Source organism: Chroicocephalus ridibundus, chromosome Z (genome assembly GCF_963924245.1).
Source record: "Chroicocephalus ridibundus chromosome Z, bChrRid1.1, whole genome shotgun sequence".
NCBI classification, from domain to species: Eukaryota; Metazoa; Chordata; class Aves; order Charadriiformes; family Laridae; genus Chroicocephalus; species Chroicocephalus ridibundus.
Window position 1 is genome coordinate 49,975,990 of NC_086316.1, and position 22,605 is coordinate 49,998,594.

The following is a 22,605-nucleotide window of genomic DNA, read 5'->3' on the forward strand; positions in this document are numbered from 1 at the left end:
GAGCAACATTGATCATGTCTTCTTTAACCTACAGCGGAAACACTGGGATTGGGAAGACCAGGCCATAACCAGAAAGTTTTCCCGTAATGGCTGGTGTAAGAAGATGAGGGACATAAACAAGCTCCTTTCTATCAGATAACCTGTTTTGTTTTATCTGAAGCCTGTAGTAACGGTGTTATGCATTAACATTATCTCTAAAAAGATACCTGCTTTCCCCACAACAAACTTTTCAAATTGTTTTCAGTGGGCTTCCTAACACCGGTGACAGCCAGCGAGGGCTGTTGTGCCTGTCTGTGTGGGATTAGCTATGGAGTTATCCATCAGGGGCTTGAGGAGCCTTCTGCAACTCCTTTTGTAGAGCACTGTAAAGTCACGCCTGCATGACACAAAGCAGTTCAGAGATACTTGGGCTTAGCTCTGAGAGGGGGGAGTGAAGCTGCAGAGCTGACAGAGCTGGGTTAAGGCAGCTGTCTCTCCCAGCCAAAATGCTTTGCAGGCAGGATGACGGCCAGAGGGGGCAGAACATGACAACATCACTTTAAATGATATGGGGCTTGGGTGTTTTGAACTGGGTGCTGTACCTTCAAACTCATCTTTATTCAAAAAGCCTACAAACACGTTTTTTCCCCTTTAAATAAGTGGTCATAACCAGAACAGGTTCAGATATTGTCATTTGCCTCCAGAAACTGCAGTTTTAGGCTAATGTCTACCACTGGCTTCATTTGTGTGTTAATCCGGAGGTGACCAAGGAAGAAAATATAGAGGTGAGAAAAAGAATTTGGTTTCACTGAGCTCATGGAGAATCCTGAAAATTTAATTCAGCTCTAACTATAAATTCCTCTATATAGCTACATTTCCAGGGCTTTTAAAGGATGCCTTTCATCTGGAATTCCTGCCCTGGAATTCCTACCATATTAGTTTGGGCTTTTTTTTTTTTTATTTTGGTCCTTTTAATGTCTAAGAATAACAAAGTAAAATACTACATTTTACTGTTGAAATATCTCCAAAAGCTTTTGATGCAAAGCCTAAAGAAAAGAAACAAAAATTCTTCAGCTATCCATCAACCTTTTATTTTCCTGATTGGTTTCCACAATCTCATCAAAAGATTAAAAAAATCTATTAGCCGTTCAACCCATAAACGAGTAGCAAACCATTGAGAAAAATGGAAGCATATTCCACTGTCTTTTTTTTCCATGCATGTGTTAAACTAATCAGAAAATTCTTCAATGAAATATGCTTTCAGCCCCACTCCTAATCCCTCTAAAGATGGTCTCAGCTTTCCAGTTTTTATGGAGAAAGTACTTCCATTATGCCAAAAAGTTTGTTGCTTTGTTCCAAAAACTGCTCAGTATCTCATTTTGATATTTATGGCCTTATTTTATAAGATGTTCCGCTCTTTGCTTGGATGTGAGATGGAAATGTATACCAGTCCCTAAGCAGAGTTCAACTTGAGTCTGGGATGCATGAATGTTAATTCATCTAAAAAGGTTAAGCTACAGCCTTGATTATTAATTATAATCAAAAAGCTAATAGCCCTCCTGTGCCACATGTATACCTAATGCTCTGTTTATTTTTCTACGGCTTTATGCAAAACTGCCTCCACAAATTATGTTGTACAAAGACCATGGCTTTTAAACTCACTGGAGCAATATGGACAGAACAGCAGTTTTGACTGATGATTTTTTAATCTCATGTTCAGCTTCTTGCTGGTGCAACATGAGGTTTACTGTGGAGTTGCTCCGTATAAAACACTGTACTGTCTTAGCAGCAACACTACTGCCCTGCTGCTCAGGGTTCAGCAAAGACATTTCTGATCTGCAGTAGTGTAAAAACGATCAGTCTCTTTGTTTTTGCCTACATATAATAGGTAGCTGTGATGCAGATCTTTCTTTTCCACCTTGGGGGATTCGGCTCTTCCCCTTCTAGGGGACAGACAAGGTCTCTCTACAGTTGGTTTATTGATCATCAGAGCCTCACTGCTTGGCCATTGCTGCACTCTTAGACTTTTCACTATAAAAAAATCAAACACATCAACAGCTATTCCTTCCTCTAATCATACATGGATCCATCAGCATCTGATGGTAAGTGCCCACACTCTGGAGGCCTCCAAGTGCTTCCACATTCTGGAACAGTGAAATAGAGAGGTCTGAAAAATCAATAAGCTCTCTAGCATTCCTAATGTGTTCCCTTTTGCCTTTGTGACAAATAGGATCCTCCTTCTCTAAGACCTCTTTGCCTCATCACGGTCCTTAGCTGCCTCTTCTGTCCCTTCATCTTACTCAACAGCTCCTATTCATGTTTGCCGCTCTGTCCTTCTACTAGTCGTGACGTGGTTGCGAGCCTCCTGACATTGCCTACCAACAAACCTTGAAGAAGCTGGGTTCGTGCACTACCTCCCAGTTCCTTTGGCTTTTATTTGGGTGAGTTTTCTTTAGAAAGGAAATCTAAACTAACAAAGGATATTTAGTCTGCTTTAGAACTCAATTGTTACTAGAGAAATATAAACATAGAAGGTCATGTTTCGTGAACCTGTATTTGCCAGCAATTGAAACAGTGTCAGCCATGCTTGTGCCACAATGGATCGAATATGATACGGCGCTTGATCCTGAAAAGGGCTATCTCTTCAGCTCTGGTGTTTTTCAGGTTTGCCTAATGTGCATCTGAAAAAGTCCTTCGATCAGTCTGTTAGACCTCAGGAGATCAGTGATAGGTTTAAAGAGAAGCATATGAACTGGGATGCTTGGGCTGCGCTGCCCGTACAGGCTGTGAATAACCAGGATGAGCACTGTCTTGAGAGCACAGCAGATGCAGCAAGTGAGAAAAAGCATTGACATCTTGCAGAAATCCACAAATATCACAGACTGTCTGTGAAAGTTAGACTGTGCCTCAGGGTTTTTCAGAGTTCGTACTCTGTGTTTTCACCAGCGTACCTCTGTTGACCCAGCATCCCACAGCCCTTGCCCACCCAGCATCCACAGCCATCTGTTCCCCCACGATCGATTTCTGTCCAGGATCACAGGAGTGGAAGGGACCATCTTGCAATCACAGAGAGCGAGCTATTACCTGCTAGAGTGACAGCAATGGAGACAGTGTCAGATCCCAGGGCACTGGATGCATTGCAAGCATAGAAACCCACATCAGCTTCCACGGGTGCTAGAATCTGCAAGGAGTCATCAGGCTGAAGTAATATCCTGGAGTAAAGCAGAAAGAAAGATGTAATAGTCTTTTAGTTTGTGCGAGAACAAATCCATTTACTGGGATTTTTTCAGGTTTAGGTTTGTTGGATTTTTTTTACAGTACAGGACTTCAGGCCTGTAAGTCTTACATTGAGACTGTAAGCTGTGATCACTTAAACTAAGTTTTAGTCTCATTCACAGTTCTACTACTACTGATTTGTGTATTAGAGAAAGATTGCTCAGTACTTCGGACATCTGCCCATGGTTTGTGAAAACTCCTCCTCTGCTGTGTCACTTCCTGTATGATGTTGAATGAGTTGCCCAGCTGCCCGGGCTCCCAGTTCTGCAAAGTAGGCGTAGCGATAGTAAAGAAAAAAACCTAATTATTGCAATGGAAAAATCACGAAGCCTGCTGAAGCTAGGCAGAAAGAAGGGAAGTGAACCACAGGCTCAGTGTCAAAGCCTGAAACAGACTCCAAATTCTTTGATTGCTGGGCACTTTGTACAAACTCAGCAGTCTCGCTGTTCCCCTAACAGTCAGTGAAAACAGAGAGGAACACTCAGCTCCTCCTTGGGCTGAACCAACTGTTTCCTTCCTCTGCTAGTGAGAGGAGCCTACCATGATCTCAGTGTACTGCCCATGTTTAAATGGGATGAATTTGGCCTTAGAGCTCTTATGAGCCGCTTCTTTTCACAGTCTGGTTTTGCAGGTAAAACTCCATCATGTCCTGACGTATACCTGTTTAAGCAAGAATTCAGTCCATGGGCTCTTGTCAATGCTTATGTTCCCTTATTTTCAGAACAATGTGTTTGATGATTAATGTTTCTTTCTCCTAATTTTTTAGCTAACCTAATGATAAATTACTTTTCTCATCAGCAACTTTCAGCAGCTGTTGTACATATACTCTTAGTCGAGGCTGTGATTGACGGTGACAAGGGTGAAAGTGGGGGAGGGATACGCCTGTAAAACACATGCAATAAAAGTCTGCTCACAGATCCTGGAAATGATGAGTTTCTTTCCACTCCCAGCCCCCCAATGAAAACTGTTGTCTCATGGACCAAAAAACAGCAGATACTTGATCTTGCATAGCACTGTGGGTGGTAGATCTCTAAAACAAACCAGATTAGGGCCACCCATCAAAATCTATTATAGAAAAAAGATCCAGAGTTAAAATTCTTTTTTGACTCTTTTTTGAGTAATAATAATAATTATTAATAAAAGGAAAAAGCTGCCTTTTGTGAACCAAGTTTCGCAAGCGCCTGGAAAAATGCACATTTGCAAAACAAACATTAACCATTTTTAAATTGCATCTTCGCTTGCACAGCAAAAAAACCCCAGTGGTTGAAAGAATTCCCTCCCCACTTCAGCCTTCAAGGATCTTTTATTTCTTACCACTTAGTCATAAACAAAGCAGACTCCTAGTTAGCCACTGCTAACAGTGCCAGCAACTAATAAGTTTCTTTACTTACAAGACTAGTGTTAGCATACATAAGTATATCACACGTAATTTTTTTAGTTTAACACTGACTGGTTCAATCTTTACACAGAATTCATTAGAGCTTCAGAATTTGTCCCAAATTATACTGGCATACAACAGTTAAAAGCTGTGTGTGTTCCGCCTGCATGTGTGCAAATGTAGTATGTAGGCTGGTCAGTCAGTCAGTCCTATGTCAAACTAACACCTACAACACCCTGGAAAAAGTTTTTAGAAATGATTCTTTCACCTTCAGGTTGAGGAAAGAGCTTGCTTAATATTGCACCTTGTAAAACACAGGGGATCATCATCTGTGTGTTGTTAATCAACTCTGCTGATATAAATCTCTCTTTGTCAGTTTAAGTCACCTCAAGATCCAGCACAAATATTTTTAGAAACAGAAACAGGCTAGGTACATACCTGCCATTAAAAAAAATAAACTCCCAATGTAGCTCCATCTTCCTGTTTTTTCAATCCAAGTTTTAATGTCCTTCTCTAGAAACAAAGCTAACGTCCCCTTCTTTTCAATAATTCTTTCTGTTATTTGCGTGTCACAATTTGGCATAGCTGCTTTTCTTGAAAGTAGATCTTTATTATCCCTCTTTGCATAGAATGATTTTGGCTGGATTCCCTATTTGCTCCTAGATTGCTATTTTTGTTAGGTATTGAGTTGCTTGTCAGTGGTGAAAAAAATACCAGCTGTAGCAATTCTTTCTGTCAGCAGCATGTCTTCAGAATCTCGTTTATAGACTTAAAGATATACAGCTTAATGTTTAATCAGTCTCATCTCGGTTGCTCCACACTGCATTGTCTCCGAGACAAAAATGTATTTTACAGGACCTATATCGGTGACTAATTCATATGGCACCTCACAAGCACCTAAATCTGTATCACCTACTGTTTACATTCTGCTTCATGTCCATTTATAAAATACATTTCTGTTCTAGAAAAGTTGAGTTATCTAGTACCAACAGGTTCGCAGTCACGGAAATTACAGTATACTTGGAAGGCTTACTAAACAATGCATAAATCCCTCAAGGATTTTTCACTTTTTAAATTGATTCCTAAGGAAGCTAATCTGAATTTTCTTCGAAATAAAACATTTTTCTGTAATTTACAGAAGTCTCCAGGCATTGGTATAGATACCAGCAGTCTCTGAAATTGCACTCAGAACCCATGCTGATGTTAACCTGACACTTTAACCTTAGGACAGAGTATGGACATTCATGCACTCAGGCTGAATATGCAGACTCAAGACAAGGATCTTTTACTGGAACCACACAGATATTTTCAACTGCTGCAGCTTTTTGCATCATATGTTTTCATTCTATTGAGTAACTGAAAACCAACGCTTTTCTGGGGCCTGTGTCGTATGTTTTTGTGACAGTACCTAGACTAAAGCTAAAGAAATTAATTTTTGCAAGTGGAGCCATATAGTAGGAGTCATAAATACTTCTAGGTAGATGGCACAGCTCATGGAAGGAGGCAATGGGAACACAGCCAGTCCTGGCGACATGACCAGTCCAGAAAAAAATCCACAGCCACAATGCATGAGAGTGCCTTTAATCTCAGTATTAGGCAATAAACAATATAGGTAGCTATCAACCAACCTCAAACCAGCAGCCTACACTCTAAAAATCACAATACAAACAAGACACAACTGTAATCTCAGTACACTCAGTAAGGCATGAGCTGAGGGATTTCAGCACAACTCTCCGACCTTCCTCACCAAAAGTATCTCTCTGTGATGCTGGTACAGGAAGGCCCACCTATATTAATTTTCTTATTCCCATTAAGACAGAGGTCTTCTGGAAAGCTGGTTTCTCTTCTCCATTCAGTGGCTGGCAAAGTGTGAAGACGACAAGCTGCAGAGTTGCAAGGCAGCTCAAGCATAGCAAACACCACCACATGCAGATGGTTGCGCAGTTTACAGCGGTACACTGTGAGACTGCTTAAACTGCGGCTTTCATTTACACAGCTGACTGGTAGCCAGCAAGAGCATTCTAAGACAAAAATCAGAATACTGCTGTTTAAGAACCCAGCAAAACATCCACAACTCAATTTTTATATACACACCATGATTTCTAAACTTCCATTAACTCCAAAGTTACAGCTGCTGAGTATCTCTGAATCCCAGACCACTGCTCATTTCCTCACCACCCACCAACCTGGAGGAACTGTAAGTCATGAGTACAGAAAGAAGTCCATAAAGTGGAAACTGCCTTAACCTTTAAGAAGAGTTGTCAGTGAATAATGCTACTAACTAGTAAATAAACTGTACTTCCCTGAGTCTTAACGATAGAAGTTTCGAGCACACATAGTTGCCTGATAATTCAAAAATACCACACAGCATTTAATGCTATTTCAGCCAAACCGAATGGGAAAAAAAACAAAGAAGGTTTAAAGGCTTTGTAAAATATCAATTATTTTCTCAAAAGTTAAATAATGTGTTTTACCTATCATTGTATTTCACCTCCTCTCCATTCTTAGCCCAGCTGATAGTGGGCTTTGGGTTTCCCACTGCTTCGCAGTGAAGTAGCACGCTCAGCGTACCACTGGCTAGGACCACTGTCTGTCCCAGGTGGGTGACAACCTCTGAAGCAGAAAGCTGTTGTGCTGCTGAAATCTTTCGGAGGATGGCAGGCTTTTGATGAGGTCTGCGCAAACCATTTGGTAGGTCTACAGAGGTGGGAACATATGCTTCAGCAGATGATGTCCTCAGGGAGCTGGTAAATCCAGAAACATGTCTGTGGAGAGGGTACTCCACCGAGGATGAATCTACTCTTCGTCTTGATGCTTTGAGGACAGATTCCTGGTGCTCCAGGTGGCTCTTGAAAACCTCGTGAGCCAGCTGCACAACAAGCTGCTCAGTGTAGACATCTTTAAGCTCCTCAGGTTGTTGAGACAAGTTCCTTATGATATCATCCAAACGTTTCTGCTCTGTGACCATAGTAAATGGCAGGCTATACTCCCTGCTCTGGTCCTCCTCTGAGGATGTGTTTCTCTCTGTGGACTCCTGGGCTTCCCAGGACTCCAGATTTTCCCCTGGCCAGCCCCTGTGCTGTAGCAGCCTTGAGACAATATCATCATACCAGTTGCTGGGGTCAACAAGGTGCCCTCGCTTTTCAGCCTTGCTCCCATTGAAGAGAATCCCATTAATATGTTTCTCCTGTGTTCGCAAGGCTTCATTTAAGCTGGCCTTTCTCAGTGCCTCTTCCTCCCTAATACCAGTTGGCTGCCCAGTAATGATCTTCCTATTGCTTCCAATTAGTTTAATTACAAAATGCTCTCGGGCTGGCCCTGCTGTGCAGGTGTATGTCCCGGTGTCTGAAGGCTTCAAACGATGGATTTTCATGTACCCATAGGGTGCAACAGTGATGTGAGCTGAGCTGACGAGCCTCTTGTCATCCTTCTCCCAAGTGATCATTGATTTCCGGAACCTCCTTGTAGGGCATCGGAGAATAATGGAGGTTTTGGGCAGTAGGTAGGCATAGCCACCCACAATGAAGTGTAGCTTCTTCTGCTTCCTTGTCTGGATGTAAACTTTCTTTACGGCCATAATATGGGGGCTTTGCTTATGAGCTGGCCTGTTGTGCCCTGAAATACCATTAATACTATTAGTATGCGATACCATTAAAAAACCAAGCAGCTTACTTTGATGCTGCCAGCATTCAACCCATTAGACAGTAATGGGAGAAACTGGCCGCCAGCTGCTGAACAGTACATTGGAGCAATCAAAATAAAAAGAATAACAAGGTGCACTTTAGGAATGCAAAAGTAGTCCCACCCAGGGTACATGCAGAAACCAAAGAGGCAGGAACAAAAGCTTCATGGGAGGGAGAAAACTTGAGTGGAAATGTAGTTTTTGTTGCAACAGTATTTAAATGAAGATTGTTGCTTAAAAAATACATTGAAAAGAGAAGCATGTACCACCCAAACCCTCAAAGGCAACATGATCTTTTGGCTCACACTGGTAAGGAAGAGTGAAAGTGGTGCTACCTCAGGGAGTAACGTTGAACAGAACAAATGCCTGCATTAGGCTTAAAAACATGGTAAATACTATTAAAATGCACTATTTCAGCGTGTTCTTCCAGTTTCCAGACCTCTATGACAGAGATCTTTGTTATGAGGCACTAAATAAAGCAGCGTATGTATATTATGAGTAAATACCATGCAACATTTGGTCCCAACTTTGGTTCTGGATGTCAGATCTTCTTTTCTCCTGATATACCCAACATTTAGCAGTTTCAGAGTTCATAGTCAGCTTTAAGCTGAAGCTAGGCTGACTTTTGAACTTCCACATAGGAAGCTGGCTTACTGCAAGTGAGGGAAGGGTATTCAGGGAGACTACTGCTCTTGTGAAGGGCAACAACAAATGCATGTAATATCAACGTAAAATGCATCTAACTTATGTTGCATGGTTCATTAGAAATCCCAGGTCACAGAGGGCTCCGAGTGACACAATGAAATAATATGTTTTTAAATGTTCCTCAACAAAATCCCTTACCAACCATTTTCTTTGCAGCTGTTCTAGGAGAGCTTATTTGCAGCTGCCTTCAGGCTGTTGTGCTGTATCTCTGAGCCTCTGCATTCCAGTTGCGAAATTTAGATCTAGATTTTGGTCAGAATTTTGAGCCAGTTCTTCCAGAAACTAGTAGCTCCCTTCCAGCACATTGGCTCAGACCCAGCTCCAACAGTAAAATTGATAGCTCTGGTCCACTGACTTGCCTTATTGCTAAACAAAGCATACTTGTTCACAGACAGAAAAACTCAGCAGCAGCAGCTACTCTGCAAGACTGAGTAAAACTAGTGCAAAAGAAGGTTACGGTGCAGGTGAGAGCATGGATTTCTTAGTGATGGATACCCAAGCCCTCTTTCTCCAGACACTCCCAAGCACCTTTCCCACTTACTTGCACATGTGCCTAGCGCACAGGGCCTGATCAGGGACGAGAATGGCAAAGGTGGGCACAGTGAGGAATTGATGATGACAGATTCCCCGTTTTTCAACATCTTTCTGCAAATGGCATTTCGACTCTGGGTGCCCTCTCCACAGCTCACTGAACACTAGGAACAGAAGGAGAAACATTAGCAACAAGGTATGTTAAAAGCAAGAGGGTGCTCCTTGATACACGCACCATTTCACCTCCCATATCCACCTTGCATACTCATACCACGGCACAGATCAGTTACAGCGGTAGAATAAAGCAGAGAAGGACCTGGCCATTCAGTTACAAACAGTGTAGGCACAGCAGGGAGACGAAACATCGGGTGTTTTCTATCCTTTGAGGTGTTGAATCTTCCAACACTCCCTTTAGCACTTTCTTCCTCTCAGATGGTGTACAAAGCTTGTCTTTGCACTTTGCTTCCGTATGTCTGTGTCTGCTGGACTGTGGCTACCACACATGGCTTACACAAAAGAGTATAAACCCTCTAAATACCAGACTGTGGTGCTTGATGCACAGGTGGGCGCTGTTCGACGGAATTCAGCATGCCTATTTTATTTCATATTTATGTATACAGCATCACAGAAAGTGAGAATACAGGCAGTGCCATTGCACTGGGGCCCAGGGAGTAGTCTGTAAAGGTGCTGGAAAGCGGGTGGAGCCCTGTGAAGTTGTTAGCACAAAAGTACACATGCTCTTCTGTTACACGTAGGTGCACACATGTAGTAATGGGAACTGAAGGTGAAGTGAGGGAGGGAAAAGACACTAAAGGTAAGAAGAATAGAAACATGGCAGCTTTCAAGTAAAACGGGGAGGAAAGAGTGAAGTCAGATTTGATTTTAGTAAGTGCCGATATGCAGAAATGTGAGTTGTATGGATGTCTACACAAACCATGTACCAAATTCTTGTGAAGGAGAGCAGATTGGGAATAGAATTACCATCTTCACTGCCAGAATGGCTATGTGTCTGCTGGCAGCAGACTTCATGAGGACATCCACTTATTTAAGTAAAATGTCAAGACAGATCAACATAGGGTGCAGGTGGGACAGCTCCATGAGGTGACTGGTGTTTCTTTCACAATTACAACAATTCCCACTTCTTTCCATGAAAGAGAACTGGGAGAGTGGTGGCAGAGATGGTGCATGATGGGGAATGATTTTCATGCTTACTGGCATTAAAAGGTCAAATTATATTTTCATATATTTCATAAATATGAAGTGAATTTTTCTTAAGCCATATGGGGCCAGAAAGGAAGCCTGGGGAAGTGTAAGAGACTTCATCAGAGTGAGTTTGTTTTGCTATTCCTAAACTGAAAGAAGGAAGTAGCTAGCTAACATTGCAAAAGCAGTGTCCTAGAATGAGAGAGGCTTGGTGTCTATAATGATGTGCCTACATAAGGCTGCAGGAATTCCTCCATTCTGTTCTCTGTATCATAGAGAAAGGTTGGAGTGGCCCCAAGAGGAAAAGACTATTGACATCAGAACAGACAGGCTTTGGGAAGAAAAAGCATTTAGCTTGGGGGAGTAAATATTACTCTTCATTGGTGCCTTGGATGAACATAAGCATAGGCATAGACAGAGGCAGGGATTTATTGTTTTGAGCATGGCTTGTGTTTACGCCAGAAGGGAGGTCTTAATGGTTTGGCTGAATGGCTAAACCACATCTAGGACGGCAATCTCCAAAGAGGAACATTGAGCTAGTGATCACATCCCCTACCAAGATGATAAACACAGATTACAGGACAAAACTGTGCATAATATGCTTTGTGCAGTCTGAGCTCATTTGGCTCCTTTATCCCAAGTGACCAAGGAACTTCATCACCGAGAACAGCACAATAATCATGCATACAAATAAGATACCTGTGTCCAGTCAGAGAGAAGCCACTCATTGGGACAATCCTCATTTTTGCAGACTTGTTGAGTAACTGGCCTTGGTGTGGAGCAGAAGGTTTCTGGGAGCTCTAACAAGCTTCCATCTGCCAGGCGCTGCTTACAAAGAGTATCTCGCTTCTGAACACCACCGCCACATGTCTGCGAACACTGTGGGATATGAGAGTCATCAGCCACCTTACATCAGGCATGCACCATAGGAACTTGAAGCAAAAATTACTTGTGAATTTGGGTAGAAAGCAACACTCAGTTTTGGCCAAACAGAAAATATATAAAAAAAAAATCAGGGATGTCAAAGCAGACTTCTAAAAATGTCAAAAATATTTTGGAAAGTGGAAGCAGCATATTTTGCTAATATTTAGAAAAACTGCTTCGGTATTTCTGAAATGTTCTGTTTTCAGGCATTGGTACAAAAGACACAGAAACAATGGGTCAGAATCGCAGTATGGAGGTGGAAGAGTTGTCCTTTCCTGTAACCACCAACTGGAAAACGAGACACTTGCACGCGATGTGGAGGATCTGTGTCCTAACGTCTCTGCCTGAGCTCTGACTGCACTACTGAGAGCGTCAGAGAGTGTAAAAGTCTTCTCCAGCAACAGATGATTCAAGACCCTAATTTCCAGGATGTGGTTATACATATTAGATAACAGTAGCTATGAACTAAATAGCTTGAATGAAATATTCAGGTTTAGCTTATTAAAAAAAGGTTTGCACTAGCAAGAAAAACAAATGGAAATTTGAGAGTGTGATAAATGAAAATTTCCCGTTTATCACTTTGCTTTTTCTCTCTTTTGTAATTTTCTCCTTTCTCCTTTCTGACCTGCATGAGGTCTATTGCTAGTGAAGCTCAAAACTTAACTGTTCAGCCCAGAATACCTCTCCTTGAAGACTTCTTACATTATGACATTTCTCTGACTTTTAATTCATGCGAAAGCTGTGTATCAGCTGCAGGCTGCTGTTAGTCTCAGTAATTGGTTTATAAGGTTAATATAATAAACCATTAAATATCCATGCAGCCCTTTTATATTTATGGCTGTCATGACAGCAGTGTGTGCTCTTTCCAAAAGGTAAGGAGGAAGGTTTATTTGAGTCAAAGTAAATTGGGATGATTAATATCCAGAGAACCCACCTCCCTTCTCTCTTTAATGTAAATTTCTCTCTCTCTATTTTCTACCCAAGCAGAGCAGGAAATTTTGAACAAGCAGATTCAATAGCTTTCCTGAATCTTTTCTGTAAACTTGGTTGCTCAGCCCTTTTTCTGTGGATCTTTTTCCTGAGGCTGGTAACAGGCTTCCAGTTCTTCTGCTCAGTCCAGCCAGCTCAACTCCTTTTCCTCCTTCTCCAAGAAAAGAAGGGGAGCTTGCACTACTCTCGCATGACTGGGAGTTGCTTATAGATTGCAACATGGGAATTATGCCTAAGAAGCAGAAAACCCTTTGAAGAAGTATTAAAACTTCTACTTAAGCAGTTAAAAATGGACTCGTTTAGAAAATCTTGCAGTTGTGAAGGGCCCTTCTCTCTTAGATAGAGCAAGCTGCATAAACTTTAATACTAGCCTGATTATTTAGGATATACATTTTCCCTGAAAGACAGAAAGGAAGTGCAGAAAGACATATTTATATTTGGTTTGGTTTGCTCTCTAATGAGTAAAACCAGCTTTTATCCCGCTTACTTAGAATGCTGCAAGGCTCAAAGGTTTCCAAAAAATTAAACAAGTAAAACAATACTTTAGTTTTCAACAAAAGAAAACATCAACATTTCATTTGAGGACAATTCATTCCTGAGGAGAGAGTAAATCAATAAAAATATGATTAAAAGAACTATTTCAAGATTGCCTAAGGACTGTCATCGTATACCAGAGCCAGAATGGGTTAGGCACTGTATGAGTACAGCAAAAGCATGTTCTTTCTTTCAATCAATCAAATCCCAGGAAGTTTCCCTGCCCTTCCATCACTACCAGATAAAAGAGTAAGACAAAACAGATCTTTTCTTTCTTCTTGCCTTTCAGCCACTTACATAGCTTTGTTCTGTGAAGAAAAACTTGCTACTCAACACCAAACTCTATTGCTCAGTGCCAGAGAGAGCTATAAAGAGATTCCTCGTTGTCCACAGGAATGCCCTTCTAGGACAGTCCTGGATTACCGCACTGGAGCTGTGCCTGTACCTGTATTTCACTGCTGGAGCCTTCATTACCCTGGGGTCTTTGCTGATTTTTTCTCTACCAGAAGCTTCCAGACCTCACGTTTTTCCAAGAAAGGGGGTAGTCAATGACAGCAACATCTGCTTGTATTTACAGGCAATATGAAACAGTAGTTCTTAGAGGATCTGTATTCTGACATATCCCATCTGAATAACGTGCTATCTCTCTCTGCTCTTCAGAAAGATCTCACAGCACCGTTACAACAGAGAAAGGTGAATGTATCACAGGGTGATTTCACCTCACCCACCCAGGTAGGTAAACTGTGGCTGTTTGAACTATGTCTCCTGGTGTTTCTGCTCCCCACAGCTTCTGAGCAGAGACAAGCCCAATATCCCCTGACATTCCTTTACAGGGAATCTGGGACTTTGACAGGGTACCAACTTCCAGAGTAGCAACTCTGCCTGATTATGGCAACTCTGCCTGCCATTGCTGCCTGATTATGCCTAGTTCAACAATTAGCTTAAGGATACATGAGGCAAGGCTGATACCAAAGAAGACAGCCCATATACCCAATCCTGACAGACAGTCATTCCTGGCTTTGTGCTGCTTTTCCCCATAGGCTGGCTTAGTGAAACGGAGTGAAAAATTAATCTAGGCTAAAGCTAATTATATTTCCATCTAGCTTTAACCAGAACTATTACGTGATAGCTTTAACCAGGACCATTGCGTGATTGCACAGCACTTCTGGACATAGAAGGCAGTGGGTGCTATAAGGGCAAGAAGGAGATCCCCGCAGCTATTGTCTCCTTTAGTAGAAGTGCTGGCATATGTCATCCTAAACTGCTGGTGGAACTGTGGCCTTGGCCTCTCTCACAGCAGTCATTGCTTTGGTATCTGTTTTGCTCATACAACAATCTGTAAATGACAATTAACACAAAGAATTGGTGGTCACTGTTGAAAGCAAAGAGGGAAAGCAGGCCATTTCTCTGGCTCAGCACATGCCTATGAACATCTATGCACACGCATACAATGCACAGGATTCAGGCAAAACCACCGTTTCCACTGTCTTGGAGGCAGGGAAGCTGGTCTTTTCTCAAACTTGGGGAAAAAAGGGAATTATTAATGAAAAACAAAGGACTAGGCAACTGTCACTCAGCATCATAACTGTTAGCAGTTTGGGGCAGTAGTGGAATGTTTGAAAGGATGCCATTTTATGGTCAGTTCTGCTTACAGGGACAGCTGAGGAAGGGGTTGTCCTACCCCTCAACTCTCCCCAGTGGTTTAATTTTGCACTGCCCTGTGCTCAAGATGGCGTGACTACAGCTGTACAAGTTTTGGCCTTACTATCAAAAGTGAATTCTCTGCTATGACTCTACAGTAAGGTAAAGCATCTGCAAAGGGAATAAATATTTTTCTTTCAGCAGGTCTTTCAGTTGCTTTCTAAGGCCTGATACTTGAAAGCTTAGAAAGGACTTTTTACAATACAGAGAAAAAAATAGCAAGGAAAAGATCCGAAAATGTTACCAGTTTTCCCATGCTGACTCTGTTGTCAAGGCATTGTTCTAATTATCTTTGGAGTAAGGATAGCATTGAGCAGCTAAAAAAGAATTCTGCAACTGAGACTATGGTACTTATTCAGTAATAAAACAAAGGACAATGAAGATTTACTAATGGATGTCTCCTATTTGAGGTCTGCAGAGTAGATATTTATAGGGCCTTGTAAAAATGAAAGCTCATACCCACTTTCCTCCAGAAGCACATTACTGAAAACAAGATAAACATCGTAATGGATTTAGCTAAGAAGCAGAATTATTTAAAAATAAATAGTCTTGAATCTGTAAAGAGATATTTAAAATATCACTTGGAGTGTTCCAACACTGATAATTATCGTGTGTTTTCCTGCCAGGAACACTGGGGCTTCCAACGGCATTTAATTCAGACAACTCTTCCTTAACAAGCATAAAAGGCTTTAGAAAAGAAAACATTGCTCATTGCAGTTTAAGTCTTTTGTTTGTTTGTTTGCTTGAAACTATTGTGTGAGAGTGCTCTGAAAAGCACGACGAACTCCACAAATCAGACCAAAGAAATGGCTTCAAAACAGGCTGTGTGGAGAACAGATGTGACCGTCCAGTGCCGGTGAAGCTTTAAAGGACCTTCCTTAGGGTGAGGAAGGGACCTTCCCGCAGGGCCCTCCATTCCCCTGCAGGGTGGGAACCCTCTCAGGGATCTGCGGAGAGGTGGGGTGGTGCAGGTCCTTTAACGCAAGGAAAGGAATCCTCCTGCAGAATTTCTTCTGCTGGAGGGCTCTAAGGCAGCTCTGCTGCATGGCTGGAGCTCACTTCCAGGAGAAGTCTCAGCCACTCACATCCTGTCCAAATGGTCTCTTCTCTCACACATTCCGGGTGCCAACAGCTATAATAGTCCCTGACTACAACACACTGGCCTGATGGTGGAGGTTTTCACATGGAGGTCCTCCATGGGAAACCTGAGTGAGACTGAACTGCGATGCCTGGCTTTCCTACAGGGTGGAAATAACTGTACAGAGCAGGTTGGTGGTGCAAAGAAGGAATACAGATGTCTTAAAAAAAATTGAATGGAAATTCATTTTGATGGATTAGGCTTTTTATTCTTGTTCTATGCTCATCTAAACAGAGGCAGAAGACAGTAGGTAGTAGTGCATTTTTGTGCTGTTTTCTTCTGGTGAAAGGCAAGCAGAGGAAATATTCAGTGCCCATGTAGTGAGAAGCTATGTACATGGCTGGCCAGCTTGCAAAGCCTGTAGGAGTAAGTGCTAAACGAGGTCATCACAATGAAAGAGGAAGTGATCAGTGACCTGCTGCACCGCTTGGATGCGCACAAGTCTATGGGACCGGATGGGTTACATCCAAGAGTGCTAAAAGAGTTGGCAGACGTGCTCGCCAAGCCACTTTCCATTATTTACCTCAAGTCATGGCTAACTGGGGAGGTCCCAATGGACTGGAGGGTAGCAAATGTAGCACCCATCTACAAAAAAGGCAGAAAGGAGGATCCGGGAAACTATAGGCCTGTCAGTCTGACCTCGGTACCAGGGAAGGTCACGGAGCAGATCATCTTGAGTGCCATTACAAGTCATATAATGGACAAGCAAGGGATCAGGCCTAGTCAGCACGGGCTTATGAAAGGCAGGTCCTGCCTGACGAACCTGATCTCCTTCTATGACAAGATGACCCAATTATTGGATGAGGGAAAGGCTGTGGATATTGTCTACCTAGACTTTTGAAAAGCATTTGACATTGTTCCCCATAGAATTCTCATGGAAAAACCAGCTGCTCATGGCTTGGATGAGCATACGATCTGCTGGATCAAGCACTGGCTGGATGGACGGTCCCAAAGAGTGGTGGTCAATGGAGTTAAATCCAGCTGGCGGCCGGTCACAAGTGGTGTCCCTCAGGGCTCAGTGTTGGGACCACTTCTGTTTAATGTCTTTATTGATGATCTTGATAAGGACATAGAGGGTATCATCAGCAAGCTTGCAGATGACACCAAGCTAAGCGGGAGTGTTGATCTGCATGAGGATAGGGAGGTTCTACAGAGAGACTTGGATAGATTGGACTGACGGGACAACGTTAATGGAATGAGCTTCAACAAGGCCAAGTGCCGGGTCCTGCACTTGGGCCACAACAACCCCATGCATCACTACAGGCTTGGGGAAGTGTGGCTGGAGAGCTGCCTGGCAGAAAAGGACCTGGGGGTTCTAATTGACAAGCAGCTGAACATGAGCCAGCAGTGTGCCCAGGTGGCCAAGAAAGCCGATGCCATCCTGGCTTGTATTAGAAATACTGTGACCAGCAGAAGTAGGGAGGTGATTGTCCCCCTGGACTCAGCACTGGTGAGGCCACACCTTGAGTATTGTGTCCAGTTCTGGGCACCTCAATACGAGAGAGATATCGAGGTGCTGGAGCGAGTGCAGAGGAGGGCAACGAAGCTGGTGAAGGGCCTGCAGAATAAATCTTATGAGGAGCGATTGAAGGAGCTGGGACTGTTTAGTTTGAGGAAGAGGAGGCTGAGGGGAGACCTCAACACTCTCTACAACTACTGGAAAGGACATTGTAGAGAGGTTGGTGCTGGTCTCTTCTCACAGGTAATTAGCGATCGAGCAAGAAGGAATGGCTTCAAGCTGCAGCAGGGTAGGTTTGGGCTGGACATTAGGAAAAAATTCTTCACAGAAAGAGTGGTCAGACACTGGAATATGCTGCCCAGGGAGGCGGTGGAGTCACCATCCCTGGATGTGTTTAAGACTCGTTTAGATGTGGTGTTGGGGGATATGGTGTAAGGGAGAACTTTGTAGAGTGGGGTTGATGGTTGGACTCGATGATCCCAAGGGTCTTTTCCAACCTAAATGATTCTATGATTCTATGATTCTAACACAAATGGTGTGAACCGAGCAGTTTGATATAATTCCTGATTAATAGGCTTATTAAAGCCTTTATGCTTAATTGAGTTCCTTCCTCCCTGAGATCTGCAACACCTTTCAAAAAGACAGCATATTTGAGAGCCTCTGACCAGATAAAAAAATGGCTAAAACGTTACTTTAGACAGGCGGAAATACAAGTTTGCACTGTTGAGGAAGATGTTCAAATCTTGAAAAAAATCTCTTTGGAAATTGCTCTAGCAGAAACTATTTCGCTACCATTCTAGGGTGGCCTATAGCTAATTGTCATTGTTAGCACAATCAATTTTTCAGCATGCTGTAATGTATGTCTCTCCTGACTGTTCAAATAAACTTAGAGAAAATTGCTTTCTGGAAGGACTGAATTACAGGATTTTAATGAGCATAGACACTCCTTCTACCATATCCTAACTTTGAAATGCTTGACTTCATTATGTGCTAGTACAATACCATTTGCCATTTACAAATGTAGCATTTATATATTACAAATATAGCTATAGACTATAGCCTAAAAATATTCAAAAGTACAACTAAGCGAATGGGTGTATGTGAATATCAGTCAAAAAATTAAAGCATGAAATATCACTGAATTGTTTTAAACATAGGCCTAATGCCATAGACTAGTTATCTAGCTTTGACAGAACATCAGGCTGGCATAATTTTTTCTTACTGGGATGGCTGCCCAAACCCAGAGCTCTCCCATGAAGTACAGCTTCACAGACTTATCAAGTCTGTTAAGTGAAAAGCAGATTTTATAAATGGATACTGGGTAGGCATATGTAAGCACTGTGCCAAGCACTGACAGTTTTCTTATAGGATGCCATGAATCCTTGCACTCAGCAGAACTGAAGATTTAAACTGGCCTTTTGCTTGCACCTCCATCATACAACAATTTTTTCCTTTACTCTTGACAACAGGGCAGGATCCTTCTTCTGCAGTATTATATCCGACAGAGGCATCTTTAAGTCTTTTGAATTGCACAAGTGTTTTCATTTGCAACCAGATGGCAGCAAATAAACTCATTTCAGGTTGCTTTCCAAAGGTGGAACGCCTTGTACAAATCCATTGTGTAGACAGCAATTTTCAACATTAGTGTAATAAGGCATCCGTCTCCCAAAGGGAAGTGCCTACCACTCATTTGTGACTCCGAAAGATAAGGAGTGTTTCTTGTCTTAAACTAAATTATTATTTGAGAATATATGGAATACCCAACCCACTTCAGAGATTCTCTCCACCTTGATCCTTATAGCTTTGCATTCCTAGAAATACCCATTGCTAACCCAAATCCACTCACTGCAGCTGACCATCACATTCCAGATATTTCTGGCTGGAATCTATAGCCAGCTGTTAAGAGTTTTCAGTGATTTTGCATTAAAAGTAGGTATAGTCATTATTTACCTCTGAAAACACTGATGCATTTTTTTAAAGAGCAAAAGGGCGCACTTTTCCCGCTTTTCAATGGCTCGTTGGAATGATTAATGAATCCTCTTGATGGGCTAAAGTAAGATGTTGCATTGATAATGCACGTAATGACTATTTTTAGCAGTCGTAAAATGAGATTACACGTATATTCTTACCTCTTGCCATTCTGTAGGATACCAGGAAGGCGGGCAGTCAAAGCGATTACAGGCTTGCACGAGGGATGGCTTAGGTTTATAGCACAATTCATCTGCCAAAATCACGGTCTCGTTAGTCTCTCTTGATAGTAGATGGGAACAGAAGACATCTCGTGTCTGCAATCCAACCCCACAGGTAAGACTGCAGGTGCTCCATTTCCCAATCTCCCATCTGTGAAGGGGTCAGGAGAAAAAACCTTAGGCACAGAATAAAGTCACCTTATTTTTTCTCTTTTTATGAAGACAGATGGAGTGAAGAAGCAGTAAAAGAAAGGGAATTCTCCTTCTCTGATCACTGATACTGTAGGATGAGGCTAAGAAGAATATTGACTGTTCCTCTGCATTTTCAGTTCTTGTCAAAAGCTCTTGGACTTCAATTATTTGGGACTTCTGTAATATCGTAGGAACAATTTTGTGTCCTAAGTTAAAAGTTTTCGGTGTGCAGGAGCCTGGCCAATATATTTCAAGACTGAATGGATTTAAGTAGCTGGGTTTTTTTCTGTCTTCCAAAAAAAAAAAAAGATATTAAGAAAGTCCATCAAACGAATGTATCAGTAAATTCCTGAGGAGGAATTTCTTGCAGAAGATCCAGGTGTGGTGTTTCTGACTGACTTTTTGTGGAGCTAGAGAGTCCTAAGGCCTTAAGAGATGCAATGTGAGAGCAGGGAGAACCTTTATAATCCCTGGGTGAACACCTGTCACTGAGTCAGCCCTTCTCTGCACTAGCTGTGTAAATCTTGCATCAACAGGACTGTTGATGACTGAATTTCAGTGTTGATCGCATTAAAGCCAGATTTCTGCTGTTTGAGCTGTACTGGATACAACCCCTAATTCTGTCAGCCATACACAGAATATGGCTTAAAATATTAGGTCTTCCACTCATGTACTCTACTGGAAGGTACTTCAGAGATTTGTAGAAATGTGTACACAAAAAATCCTATGTTCAGAATGAGAATATGAGAAAATGATCTTCCCATCAACTTCACACAAAACACTATTCTAACCTGGATATACACCCACATCCAAAATGAAAGTAAGAGAGCCAGATACTGTCACTTTTTATAATCCTGAAGAATAGCTTCCTTTCCTGCATGACGTTATTGAAACTGATTGTTGGGGGAGTAAATTAAACATTCCGGACAAGTAAGGTTTGGAGAACCTGCCCTTGAAAAAAGCCAACTTGAAGGCAGAAACGAAAGAGACTGGTTATGAAGAAAGACACCCTCAGGCTCCAAGGAGGATGGAGGCAGACAATGAAAATAAGTTATGAAACATGTCAGCAGCACGAAGCAAAATTTGTGAAAGAACCAGAGGAAAAAACACTCTGACAGTCTGAGATCAACAGTCAATGGAAACTGCCCAGCATGTTTAAAATGCATCATGTCAATAAACATATTATGGAAATAATCATTCAAGGTTGTGCCATCTTACGGTCACAGAAAAATTTCTATTTTCTGTCTTCTATTGGCCCCTCAGGGCATGCTCTAGTGGCAGAGATTGTAGGGGTTTTTTGTGTGTGTATGGTTGGACTCAATGATCTCAAAGGTCCTTTCCAACCATGAAGACTCTACGATTCTGTGATTTATCTTATAAAGTTGTTCTGAGCTTTTTTTCCCCTCTCAGTAACACCCATAACAAATTGAAACAGCTACGAGGTAAGAAACCTTTTTTTCCTCCCTAGATGATAATGCTGAAAAGCCACATTGCTCCCCTTCCATGCTCCACCTGCTGACGACATTCTCTGATTTTACAACAGGACAGGGTGTGTTCTGAGTATGACTGTAAGCACTAGTGACACTGTAGTTTGCTTTTAGACAACAATCTTGGTTCTGTTAGTAGCAGTGACAAAAAGGTGTTGTCATGGCTTAACCCCAGCCAGCAGCTAGGACCATGCAGCCACTTCTGCAGTTCTCCTCCTCACCCCCCAAGAGGGTGGGGAGAAGAGGGAGAAAAGGAGGGGAAAGGGAAAAGAAAAAAACCAACCTCGTGGGTTGAGATAAAGACAGTTTTTAATGGAACATTAACAGAAAAATGATGATGATGATGATAATAATAATAAATAATGGTAAAAGAATACACAACATAAAGTAATGCAACACAAGTCACTCTCAACACCAGGTGAACTGGTTGCCCATCCCATCCCAAGCAGTGATCACTGATACCCACTCCCCTGGCCAGCCCCATTTATATACTGAGCATGATGTCTGCTGTATGGAATATTCCATTGTCTGTGCTCCCTCCCAGCTCCTATGGGAAGCTGAAAAAAGTCCTTGACTAATATAAACATCACCTGTCAACAATGAAAACAGTATGCATTATCAACATGCCTTTCATACCAAATCTGAAGCACAGCTGCCACTAGAAAGAAAATTATCCCAGCTGAAACCAGGGCAGATGTTTAACCCTTTCTAACAATGAACGCATCTTGCATACTGAGTTAGAGGTTGCCATGGTCTCTTTCCAGGCTGTAATACACTGAAGGCCACTAAAGCCTGATATGTGTACTGTGAGCTACTTAACAGTGTAATAGGAGTGACATCTGGCAGCCAGTTAAGCTAATCTGCAGTATGTTCTCCATACGAATGATCTTGGGGGAGAGGTCTTCCCAGATTTTCCCATAAAATTGTCAGTCAGAATTAATGTGGATATCAGCTACCCTTCACTTTTGGCACAATCTAAAATAAGATATTTGAGTAGGTGCTGAAAAGAAGGCATTTTCTTATTTCAGAATCTATTTTGATACATGGTTAGTTGCCAGAGTTTCCTTTATTCAAGCGATGGTAATAGCTGTTGCCTCCAGCAACTCATTGTTTGTTATTGGTAAAAGTGCACAATGTTTCTGTTGGCAGTTCACATCTCAGTGGCTCGCAGGCCACATAAACTCTTTGGAGATCTTGGCTTCCGCAGAAGAGGGTGTCTGTTTCTTCTTCCAGAAAG

At 42.1% G+C, this 22,605-nt stretch overlaps 1 protein-coding gene across 3 annotated transcripts in view; it reads right to left on the bottom strand.

Moving 5' to 3' along the window:
• The window catches only part of ADAMTSL1 (ADAMTS like 1), a 470,149-nt gene that overhangs the window by 37,080 nt on the left and 410,464 nt on the right, over window positions 1-22,605 (bottom strand). For all 3 annotated transcript variants that reach the window (XM_063321445.1, XM_063321444.1, XM_063321446.1), the window contains 5 exons: window positions 19,630-19,840; window positions 11,454-11,633; window positions 9,562-9,715; window positions 7,108-8,248; window positions 3,064-3,191 (listed from right to left, as the gene is read on the bottom strand). In XM_063321445.1, the coding sequence (XP_063177515.1) occupies window positions 3,064-3,191; window positions 7,108-8,248; window positions 9,562-9,715; window positions 11,454-11,633; window positions 19,630-19,840 (1,814 nt within the window). The remainder of the gene's footprint in view (window positions 1-3,063; window positions 3,192-7,107; window positions 8,249-9,561; window positions 9,716-11,453; window positions 11,634-19,629; window positions 19,841-22,605) is intronic.